Raw genomic sequence first — 11,702 nt, 5'->3', positions numbered from 1 at the left:
AGGACTCAAGAATGATGGGTGACCTTGTCCCAGGAGAAGAAAGATGGTCCCAGGGCTCAGAGAGGACTGGCCAGGACCAGGCTTGAGGCTGACTTGGTTCCAACCTGCTTAAGGAGATGAGGTCTCTCACCCATCTTTCTCCCCTCTTTTCTTTTAGACTGTGGTGTCACCTCAGGTGAGTGAGCTGCTTCCTTTCTGTTCATCTCCCTGGTCTTGTCTCTGGTCCCAGGACACAGAGAACTCTTGGACAGTGGGGTGTGGGGCAGGCCAGACCATGTGCTCTCAGGGACTTACCTGCTCTGTCTTTGCCCCAACAGTGACCTATCAGCAAGGGGTGCTGTCTGCCACCATCCTCTATGAGATCCTGCTGGGGAAGGCCACTGTGTATGCTGTGCTGGTCAGCACCCTGGTGCTGATGGCCATGGTAAGGAGGAGGGTGGGATGGGGCAGGCATGTTACAGGAAATCTCACAACCCAAACTCAGAAGCACAGATATAGAGACCCTCAGGATCATTTACGGGTGGTAGGGAAGGAAGGAGCTTTACTCATATACATCAAAAGACAACCTGAGACTCCAGAGTCCTAATAGGAAGAAAAATCTGTGGTCCCCCAAACAACCAGTGGGTTTGTGAGGAAACTTACTGTTTGTTTGGTCAATGGCCCTTCCACTTCTTCTTAATCCCCACCTCCCCTGCTGCAGGTCAAGAGAAAGGATTCCTGAAGCTATCTCTGGAGGTGCAGCCAGGAACTTTCAACCCAATATGGCGCTGCATGGATTCTCCTTTTGCCAATGCTTCTGAAGGGATGTTATCCCTCTCCTCACCCCAATATCTATCCCCTATAGGCATGCTCACTTGATAATTTTTGCTTAAATTTCCCTAACCCAAAGGAATCCTAGAATGCTTAGATGATCAAACAAATAAAATGTCCTGTTCTGGCCTAACGTGATATTTCTGCTTTTTTTCTATCTCAGAATTCCCCATGGCTCTTCCTGTTTAGTCAGGATAGAAACAGCAGGCATTCAAGAAAAGGCAGAACCCTCCAGTCAGAAAAGTCAGGGACCCACCTGTGATTGACAGGAGAGATTAATTAAATGTGAAAAGGTGGTAATGGGAGTTGAAGACGTTATACCCAGAATAGTCTATGGAGAGGCTGAGTACAGCAATTTTCTCTCCTTCCCTGGACAAATGTGCTCCAAGAAACAGAAGACCCACACAAATGTGTCCATCTGTCAACTGGTCATATAATCCTTGTTGACAAGGCTTGGTTCCCAATATGTCACCCAATATCCTTCCAGTCACTTCCTAGATTACACTGGTTCTCCATTAGTTCACCACGTAGGTTTCCCAGCTGAAAATAAGATAATGCACTGACTTGGAAACTTATTTTCAGTGGAAGATGTGTCTTACAGTTTAAGTTACAATCTGTTGATGAATTTCCCTTTAGTTAATTATATTGGTGTGAAAATGATTGCCTATAAGGATAGAAAATAAAGTTCTCTAAAACCAAAAATCAGCCCTATTTCTAGGTCTAGAGACCTCTGGGAAGCTCTCTGTTGTCTCCTGGTCACTGTGGTGATGTAGTCCCAGTCTTTTAGGTGGCATACAGATGAGAGTATAAAGTCTATCTCATTATTCCATGCTTACCCACCCATCTTCCTATGTCTGGACCCCTAAGCCTCTTGCTCAGGTCACTGGGTACAGGATATTCCTATCCATCCTGGCTGGAATGACAGCACTCTTTCTCTCTCATGACTTCTACTTGGCCTTCAGGATCTGACTTCGATCTCTTTCCTTCCCCAAAGTCTCTCTGGCCCTTCATCGCCCTGTCTTTCCCCTTTACTCCCCTGAGACTGGATGAACTACACCATCCCAGTGCCTGATGCAGAGGATGCCTCTCCCTTCCTGACTCAACACACTTAATGGAAACGACCTCTTGTCTGATACCCCCATTTGACTTGGAGGTTCTTTTGTTTTATGGTAGTATCCCTGGAATATGGCCTGATGCCTTGGTTCAGTGTAGACACCAGATAGGAATCTGAATAAGTCAGTGAATAAACAGTGAACCCAAAGTGACCCAATTCAGGAATATCATCACAAGTCCTTACTGACATAGCCATCTCCCTACACCACACAGCTGTTTCTCTAATGCAACACGTGCATGTTTTCAAAAGGTGTCTGTGCATATATGTACACATATGTATACATATGAATATATTTACACACCTACTCATTGAACACATATCATTGCAGTGATTTGCTCTTGACCTCCAAGAAAATAAAGGTATCCCAATTATAGTACCCCAGTTCACAAAGGAGCTAAGTCACGACTACAAAGACCTGGAATACAAGACCATGCTTTGAAACAGCGATTGAGCTGTCCACTAACATGCAGAGACTGGCAATTAATTGGGGCTGGGATAATCAGGGAAGAGTCTGAAGAGGTGTTAAACTCTTCAAAGGAAGAATCATCGGGCTCAGCCGTCCACTAGAGTGGTAATACCAAGTTAGAGGTATGATCAAAAGCCCAAACATATTAGGTCTATCAATTTAGCTGGAAGGCTCAGAGGTAGGAGTGATCAAAATTACTTTTACCGTTGCAAATAGCATGCGGCCTGATGCAGAATAGATGCTCACTAAATACCTGTAGAAAAAATAAATAAGGAGTGTGGACTTTGTCCAGGAAGCAATAGGAATTATTGCAGTTTCTGAGTTGTTTTGTCCTTGTGCCACAAGTTGCCATCACCTGCATCATGGATTGCTCTGTTAAAGTTGTCCTCCCCTCCCCCATTCTCATCTACTTCACTATAAATGCCAGTTTGAGCAGGTGGGCACAGTGAGCCCCAGAAGGGAGACCCAATGACATAGATGGTCTCCTCAGAATGGCGCATGTTCCAGGGAGGGGCTCTTTGCCCTCATTACCACACCACCACTAGCACAATAACTAGCCACAAGCCCCTCCCCCATTTAGATTTACCTTGGGTTTGTGTTTGCCTAGCCCCACTCAGACTAACCTCTGCCACCTGCACCTTCTGCCTCTGCCCAGTGGCTGGGGGAGGGGCACCAATGGGGAAGAAACATTTTTGTATCATAATATAACATTGTGGGGAGTGGGGGGAGCACAATGATTCAAGTAGAGGAGATGCTTTTACAAAAAGCCCTGACCCAGAAAATATACCCTCTAGCCAGGGGAAAGCAGCTACCAGATGGGCAGAGGTCTGTGCTGCTGGTCCCTACTGTTGTCTAGCAGGGTCCAAGACTGAGTGAATACCTGTGTATCTCCCTGCTCACCGCTTTCCTTAAATGAGAAGGGCAAGGCAACTAAGTAGGGTTGCTATTCAGCATTTTTCATAAAACTTGCCCTTGGCAAAGTACTTGTGACTGCATCAAATATAATTAAAACTCGTAAAAACCTTGTAGAAAAGATATTATCCCATCTTTCAGATGAAGAAACTGAGGTCAGAGAGGTTACAGGTTATATAATCAGTAAGAGGCAGGGTTTAGTCTGAAACCCTCCAGGCTACCCAACACTACCAACACCCCATCAGATTTCACCTTCACTGTATCATCCCCAAACCAAGTGAATTCTCATCTACAAATTGGGGGTGACCTCTGCAATACCCTTTACTTTGTCCAATTAAGTCTAGAGGTGGGAAGTGGAAAACCGAAGAGAGGGAGGGCGAGACTTTCCCCTTCTCCTGACCTTAGTGAGGAAGGCAAGGAGCAAGAATTCTTGACAGCTCCTTGCCACTGTGCTCCTATAACGAGCAGTTCTTTGGATCAGGGACCCGGCTCACCGTGCTAGGTAAGGCAGGCAGCTTCCAGGAGAAGTGGCTGATCAGCCTGGATGTCCCTGAACCCTGGCCAACTTAGGGGAGTGGGCTCCGGACCATCGAGTGCCCTTCCCTGGGGAAAGCGGGGGTTTGTGACGGGATCCCATGGCTGTGGGAACACAGTTCGCTCACAGTGGTTCTTTGGGGAAAGCTCCAAGCTCACCATACTGGGTAAGGAGGAAGCTGGACGATATGGTGGGTTGGGATGGAGAGAGATGGGTAGCTGGTGGGCTCCCTGTGAGGCTGCGCTGAGAGCCGCTCCTCGGCGCCTGAGCCCAAAGACCCCTGGAGCGCTCAGGGTGGGTAGGGACCTGGGCTGGGGCTGGGACAGCAGGAGCGGCCGGGCGGGTTTTTGTCCTGGGCCTGGAGGCTGTGAGCTCAGATACTCAGTATTTTGGCCCAGGAACTCGGCTGACGGTGCTAGGTAAGCGGGGGCACACGGGGAACCGGGGTGTGGGAGTGGGGGGCCCTCGGGGGACGCCGGAGTGCCGCCAGTTTTTGTGCCGCTCTGGGGGGCTGTGAGCCAAAACACTCAGTACTTCGGTGCCGGAACCCGGCTGTCGGTGCTAGGTGAGCCGGGGCCGCCGCCGGGCACAGGGTGGGACTGTGGCACGGGTTTTTGTGCCGGGCTCGGGGGCCGTGAACCAAGGGACCCGGTACTTCGGGCCAGGCACGCGGCTGCTGGTGCTAGGTGAGCGGCGGCGGCGGGCGGGGACGGTGGCGGGAGCTGGTCGCTCGGGTCCAGTTTTTGTGGGGAGCCCCCGGGCTGTGCTCTGGAGCCGGTACCCTGACTTTCGGGGCTGGCAGCCAGCTGACGGTACTGGGTGAGTGTCGGGGGACCTGCAGCTCGGGAGCCGATCGGGATGGATGAGGGCGTGGTCCGGGGGCTGCTCCCGCTCCTCTGCACCTTTTTCCCGGAACTGCGCTCCAGCCAACCGGTCCCGGAGCTGGGAGCCCCGGGCTGGGACCCTGGGGTGGGAAGTGGCTCAGGGCGCTGCTGGGGTTTGCGCGCGGGGCTGTGCCTNCCCTTTCATAAGGCCATTTAAGGGAGATAGTCACTGAACAGTGCCTGTTCTTCAGGTGAATTCAAAGGAAAGGCAAGGAAGAGAGAGAACACCAAAGGGGAATGGAACACTGACCCCCTGCACCCCCAAAGCAAACAGTATAGACTACAACATAATTTTGTATTATCTCGAGGGTCAAACACGCACACATAGAGTCTCCACCTGACCCACAGTGATCTCAGAACAGCCCTGTTCCCAACCCCCCTTCACTTTCCAGAGGACCTGAAGAAGGTGTCCCCACCCAAGGTCACTGTGTTTGAGCCATCAGAAGCAGAGATCGACAGGAAAAAAAAGGCCACCCTCGTGTGCCTGGCCACAGACTTCTACCCAGACCACGTGGAGCTGAGCTGGTGGGTGAATGGAAAGGAGGTGCAAAATGGGGTCAGTACGGACCCTCAGCCCTCCAGTGCCGCCAATGACTCCAAATACTTCCTGAGCAGTCGCCTGAGGGTCTCTGCCACCTTCTGGCTCAACCCTCGCAACCACTTCCGCTGCCAAGTGCAGTTCTATGGGCTCTCAGAGGAAGACGAGTGGACTGAGGAGGGGCCCAAACCCATCACCCAGAATGTCAGTGCTGAGGTCTGGGGCCGAGCAGGTGAGCAGGCCTGGGGAGGCTGTGAGGAGATGGGGCCGCACCAGGGGAGCACAAAGATGAGGTACAGTCAGAAAGTCTAGATGCAGGGCTGGGGGTGGAGAAGAGGACTAAAGGCCATCAGGAAGGGGAGCTGGGCACCTAGGGCTAACTCCTCCCCATCCTCTGCCCAATAGCCTAAGAGCTAGGGGCCCCTTTCTCCATGGAGCTCAGCACCTGGGTACCCCCTCTGTCCCCTTGGTGCTGCCAGTCTTTACAGGACTCAAGAATGATGGGTGACCTTGTCCCAGGAGAAGAAAGATGGTCCCAGGGCTCAGAGAGGACTGGCCAGGACCAGGCTTGAGGCTGACTTGGTTCCAACCTGCTTAAGGAGATGAGGTCTCTCACCCATCTTTCTCCCCTCTTTTCTTTCAGACTGTGGTGTCACCTCAGGTGAGTGAGCTGCTTCCTTTCTGTTCATCTCCCTGGTCTTGTCTCTGGACCCAGGACACAGAGAACTCTTGGACAGTGGGGTGTGGGGCAGGCCAGACCATGTGCTCTCAGGGACTTACCTGCTCTGTCTTTGCCCCAACAGTGACCTATCAGCAAGGGGTGCTGTCTGCCACCATCCTCTATGAGATCCTGCTGGGGAAGGCCACTGTGTATGCTGTGCTGGTCAGCACCCTGGTGCTGATGGCCATGGTAAGGAGAGGGGTGAGGGAGCAGATGGGTGGAGGGAGGGGGTGAAGTATGCATGGGATGCAAGGGGATCTCTGAGCCAGCTCCAGCCCTGATCCACTGTCATCCCAATGAGACTGCAGGGGACTGCAGGCCAAGGAGGAAAGGCAGACTCACTAAGAATACGCCACTGGGGGATGGGAGAAACAAGGAGCCCTCCTCTAGTCAGGCCCAGCTTCTGCCCGCTCTGCTCCACTCCCACTGCTTTGTGGCCCCTGGGCCCTGACAATGTCCTCTCTTCCTCAGGTGAAGAAGAAGAATTGCTGAGGCCAGGTCTGATCCCTTGTCTTGTGCTGTTCTCCAGCCTCACCTTGATTCTCCTGTTCCTAATCCAACCTATGGACCTAAAGAGTTACTCTGTTCACCTCTCATCACCTTCCTACTGAGATATTCATCCTTCTTTCTGCTTCTGGGAAGATTGAGCTCATAGTCCTGAATCTGAAACAAATTTTTACCAATAAAAATGGTACTTGGGGCCTGGTTGTGTCTCATGGATTTCTTTGGCATTCTGCCCTTCATTGACCTCCATTCTGACCTGCAAAAGGCAGCATGTCCAAAGGCATGCAGAGTGACTATCTTGCCTCCTCTGGCTAAGACTCTTTCCTCCTGTACATTATGATGAGGGTCCCCAAAAGTTGTGGACTGTATCAGACTTTCCTAGTTCCCAGTGTGAGATTAGTCTGAAAGGCAGTGGCTGGACTCTGGAAAACCAGCAAGTCAAGGACAGAGAGGGAAGATCATGGTGAAGTATAACCCTGCCCAGCACAAGACAGAGATCAAGCGGACCAGATCAAATGTCCTTCGTTACCCCTTTAGGTTTTGTCTGTATGCCCTTAACACCTCCAGTTTATCTTGTTTCAGGATTTGGACTTAAGATTTGTGTTGCTCTGCAGATCTAGGCTGGAATCCTAGAGAAGACGGAGTTGATAAAACTGTTCTGTGAAATCTGGGATGAGTAATCGCCCAGAAGCAAGGACCAAGGAGGCTGAGGCCATTTGCGTGCAGTAGCCCTTCTCTTCTATCTGCTCCTGCACTTGATGGATGGAGATCTCACTTCCCCAAGCACATGGTGTTAGGGACACCTATAGGGTGGAGACACTTACCTTACAGGGGTGAACTTTGCATGAAGATAAAACACTGTACTATGGAGTGTATGCATGTGATCAGATAGAGAAGGCATAGAATAGTAAATGGCCCCATGTAAGTATTGGAAGCAAGTGTGGATCTCCCCATTTTACAGGTACAGAAACTATAGTTCACAGATCAAGTAACTGGTAAGGGGTGACATTGTGGCATGTTCTTCTGAATACAGCTGTTCTGGAAGCTTTTCCCAATTAGCAACCAGGGTGGTGTACTTGTTCCTGGTGTCATGGTGATTCTGGAGCAGCTGCCCCCAAACTCCAGGGAGGGCAGCACCCACAGATACACACTGGAGTTGCCTTAATTCCTCAATATTTAGTTTCCTAGGGCTGCAGAAAGAAAGTACATGACAAAGTACCATAACAGAGCGTCACAAGCTGGTTTAGAACAATATATATTTATTCTCTTTGCAATTTGGAAGCTGGAAATCCAAAATTAAGTTATCAGCAGGGTTGGGCTCCCTGACAGCACCCAGGAGGATCATTTCTTGCTTCTCTCTCTTCTGGTGACTCCGGCCTCTCCTAGGCTTCGGTCAGCATCACTCTCCCTCTGTCTTACAGGGCTCTCTCCTGTATCTCTGCTTCTAAATCCCCCTCTCCTTTCTCTTATGAAGACATGAGTCATTGTATTTAAAGCTCATCTTAAATCCCAAGTGACTTCATCTAGAGAGCTTAATCAATGACTTCTGCAGAGACAGATTTCCAACTAAGGTCACATTCTGAGGTTCTGGGTGGGCATGGTTCTGCAGGGACACTACACATCTGTGACAGTTTCTAAGAAGTGGAGGTGAGAGGTGTCATGGAGGCAACTTGCATAAGCCACGGAAGGATGATCCTTCACCAGGGTTGGCCTAAGGAGCTAATTACATTCTAGTAACTTCCATCAGTCAAAACTATCTTTTAATGTCACAAACTGTAGTACTTTTTTTAACTGGTTGTTGCTTTCGCTGTTTATGTGTTGATTTGTTTCTATGGGAGCTAAAACAGCTTAACAGCAAAGGGAACAGGTTCTAGCCCTGTACCAGCATCCACAAAAGGATGCCTCCTGCATCCTCCCTGGGGGGGGGGGGAGATGGGGAAGCTGCAAGCATATTATGGAGATTCCTTTCAGGGATTAGATGCAAAGTTAAGCAGAAGAGGGGATGAGCAAATGCTTTGGAGAAAATGGAGTGTTGTGGGGTCTGGGGTGTAGAAGGACAGGGGTTTGCCCAAGCAGAGCTGTGAGGGGCTGAGCAGCTGTAGTGCTAGACTAGGGCGGAGGTGGGGGAGGGTAGCCCCTCACAGAAGAGAATGGGGTCTGAGGGTTTGGTGGTTGTTCTCTTGTGGATGCTGAAAGGAGAGGCCTTAGCAGGTGGGAGTGTGTGGCAGAGTTGCTGCTCGGGTAACCCAGAGTTTGCCAGCAGGTCAAAGTGAAGAACAAACGAAGGAATCTTCTCCAGAGGATAAAGTCCAGTTGCATTTCACCCTCTCAGTCCAGGGTAACAGAGATGGTGAGAGTCAAAATCCCATCTAGTCCCTGCTCAACACCCCAAGTGACCCAGGAAAGTCCCCAAGTCTTTACTGCCCTTTCCTTGTCTCTCCCAAACATCAGGGCTCCCAGCACTCAACTCACAGCCCTGGGAAAGTTGTCTCTTCTGCCTCCACCTCTTTATCTAGAATTTAAGTATATTCTTCTGGAACAATTCCAGGCCTCCTCTCCATTCTCCCTCAGGGTAAACGTGACACCAATGGGTTATGTGTAGAACAGTCATATCATTTATTTTACCAATTGGGATCCTACTGAGAGTGAGGATGTCACTGACCAGATGGGATGTAGGGACAGAAGGGAACCAGGACTTTCCTCAAAAAACCAGGACACAAGAAGCTCTGAGACAGTTCTTGGGTCCAGAGTTATTCCTGCAGTGGAGACACTAAAGAGATTCATCAACCCAGGCCTGTGCACTGGTTCTAACCTCAGGGCTAATTACAGTTCCATGTCATTAGGGAAGTATAGGCAGAATGTAGGACAGGAGCAGCAGCAAACTCCACAGGTGACACCAGTGTTGGGGGAAAAGCATGCTTACTGATCGAAAGAATCAGAACAAAGTGCCTCTAAAAAAGTGCCCTGGGGTGGTGGTGGAGCACTCCACTATCCCGTGGGGCACAGCTGAACTCCCCATGGCTAGCCCTTCAAGAGAGGAACTGACTTGTGACCTTTACGAATTTAAGTGGCAGTGAGGAAAGGAAAGGGTCATCTAATAATGGGATGAAATAATCCAAATGGTCACATAATCATAGGAACTTCCTGGAGCTGGAAGGGGAGTCTTGTGGTGGGGCTGCATGAGATGTTGTCCTCTCAAGAATCTTCCTATCAGGACAGTAGCCATAGAGATCTTCCTACTACACTGTTCATTGTGGAGTTAGGGACATTCTTGGTGTCTTGGGGACATCCAAGGGACAAAGACTTTGTTTTCTTTTAAGGAAGTGATTGGGGAAAAAGAGGGAAAGCAGAAAGGAAGAGGATTTTAGAATAAGAGAAGTTGAGCTAAGGACAACAGGCCCTGGATACCAGCACCTCCATCTTTTGCCTAAGCCCCCCATGTCTCTCTTTTATAATGACCCAGAAAGGAGAAGCCAGTGGGACCTGAGCCCCTAATAATCTGTGTGATGCACAGCCCCAAAGGTCAGGTAGGAGGAGCTTCTTGAGGGCACTCTGGTTAGGGACAGAAGCTGCAGTGCAGGATTACACTTAGTGTCTTCTTGAAACCTTGTGTGAAAATAAAAATGAAATGTGTGTATCCCTCGACACATTAGAGTGTCAGGAAGGCCGATGGGGATTGGCTAAAACCCACAAGCCAATTCTTAGTTTGCCACTGACCTGCGGATGAGTCCTCAAACTTTAATCACAGGGTCACTGTTACCATGCATCTGGAAAAAGCGGCCTGTAGGAAGACCCACACTGCAGAATGCGGCACAGCCTGAACAGCAGTTTGGGTTCGAGTTCACTCATTGCTATGGCAGACTGCTGCGCTTTCCAGAAAGGTGATTGCTAATCCTTGGTATCCCATAATCTGAGACTTTACGCATCTCATCTGGGACCCAAATGCAAAACATTCCCTGTTCCTGTCCCTATCTATGTCTCCCACCTCTGCTCACATCTGAGAGCCTTTCTTGCTTTGCTCTGTTTATTGATGGATCTGAAGCCCCCGACGTCCTCAACACACCCCACCTTTCTGTCTCTTCGTAAGATTTATTCCGACAATTCTTGGTCCTGTCCTGACACAAGCAAGGTACATTTGGTGCACCCCACCCTTCCCCTAAGTCAGCGACATGCATTTCTTTACCGTCTCCATCCATGATCTTTATCTCTGTTGCACCTGGGCTGCTAAGAAGGCTCCGGGGAGACGGGGTCCCAAAGAACAGCAAGTGGCATCTGTAAATTAGCAAAAACAAGCTGAAATGGGCCCACAACTGTGACTCTTCCAAGTCCCATCAGTTTGTTTTGCAACTGCTATTGGCAGAGGTCTATGGGAGCCTGAGGAGTGGTCTTGGAGGGGAAACTGGGCCAGAGCTCCTTGTGGACCTAGTCCCCACGACACCCTCACGAGACGCAAGTCTAATGGAAGTAAGTGGTTTTTGCACTAGCGACCCCTGGCTGTCCCCGCGGGGCTCTGGGCCATAGTGGCAGTTACATCTTGATCCTCTGCCCCTGGCACTCCCTGATGGGACTGCATTTTCCTGGATCTTGGAATCGCAGACACTCTGGGTAGTAAAGAAACATAATAATGGAATCCTGACTCTCCTCCTCCTCCCAGTTAGGCTCAAACTATCCACAGACAGAGAACTCTTGTCTGAGTGGCACAGCTGTAGGAAGAATTTCTTCCTCTTTAAGTATCCATAAATCTCACCTTGTCCTTCTCACTGGTCATAATTATACCCCTATGAAAGCCCTTCATAAGATAGTTTGGGTGCCCACCTTTAGTCAAAACTCCAGAAATATATGAGGGACAAAATTGTCAGAACTTTAAAAAGTTTGACTATGAAGAATACGGACATTGAAGCCAAAGAGACCTGGGTTCAAGCCTTAGCTCCATCTCTTCCCAACTTTGTGACCTTGGGTAAGTGACCACCCAAGACTCAGCTTTCCTTTGTGTAAAATGAGCTCAATCCCAACCTTAACTTCACATGATGGTTTTATCTTATTTAATGCACATGACATGCAAAGCTCTTAGCAGAGCATCAACAATATTAGCTGTTGTTATAATTACCATTTTCCTGAAGGTGTTTTTCAACCTAGACAGTTCTAGTTTCCTCCCTTTTGTTCTCATATACAGTTCTGAGCTCTTCATACTCTCTATAGCCCTGTCACTGTCTTCTGA

At 49.6% G+C, this 11,702-nt stretch overlaps 1 gene segment (V, D, J or C); it reads left to right on the top strand.

Annotated features, from left to right (window-relative positions):
- Positions 1 to 6,685, top strand: part of LOC107148991 — a 37,395-nt gene extending 30,710 nt beyond the window's left edge. The window contains 4 exon segments of the C gene segment in view: positions 5,114 to 5,491; positions 5,903 to 5,920; positions 6,063 to 6,169; positions 6,452 to 6,685. Of these exon segments, the coding sequence occupies positions 5,114 to 5,491; positions 5,903 to 5,920; positions 6,063 to 6,169; positions 6,452 to 6,472 (524 nt within the window).
- Positions 6,686 to 11,702: the final 5,017 nt, after the last annotated feature.

Source organism: Marmota marmota, unplaced genomic scaffold (genome assembly GCF_001458135.2).
Source record: "Marmota marmota marmota unplaced genomic scaffold, marMar, whole genome shotgun sequence".
NCBI lineage: Eukaryota > Metazoa > Chordata > Mammalia > Rodentia > Sciuridae > Marmota > Marmota marmota.
The sequence above is the reverse complement of the archived record's forward strand: the minus strand, read 5'-3'. Positions and strand labels throughout refer to the sequence as shown.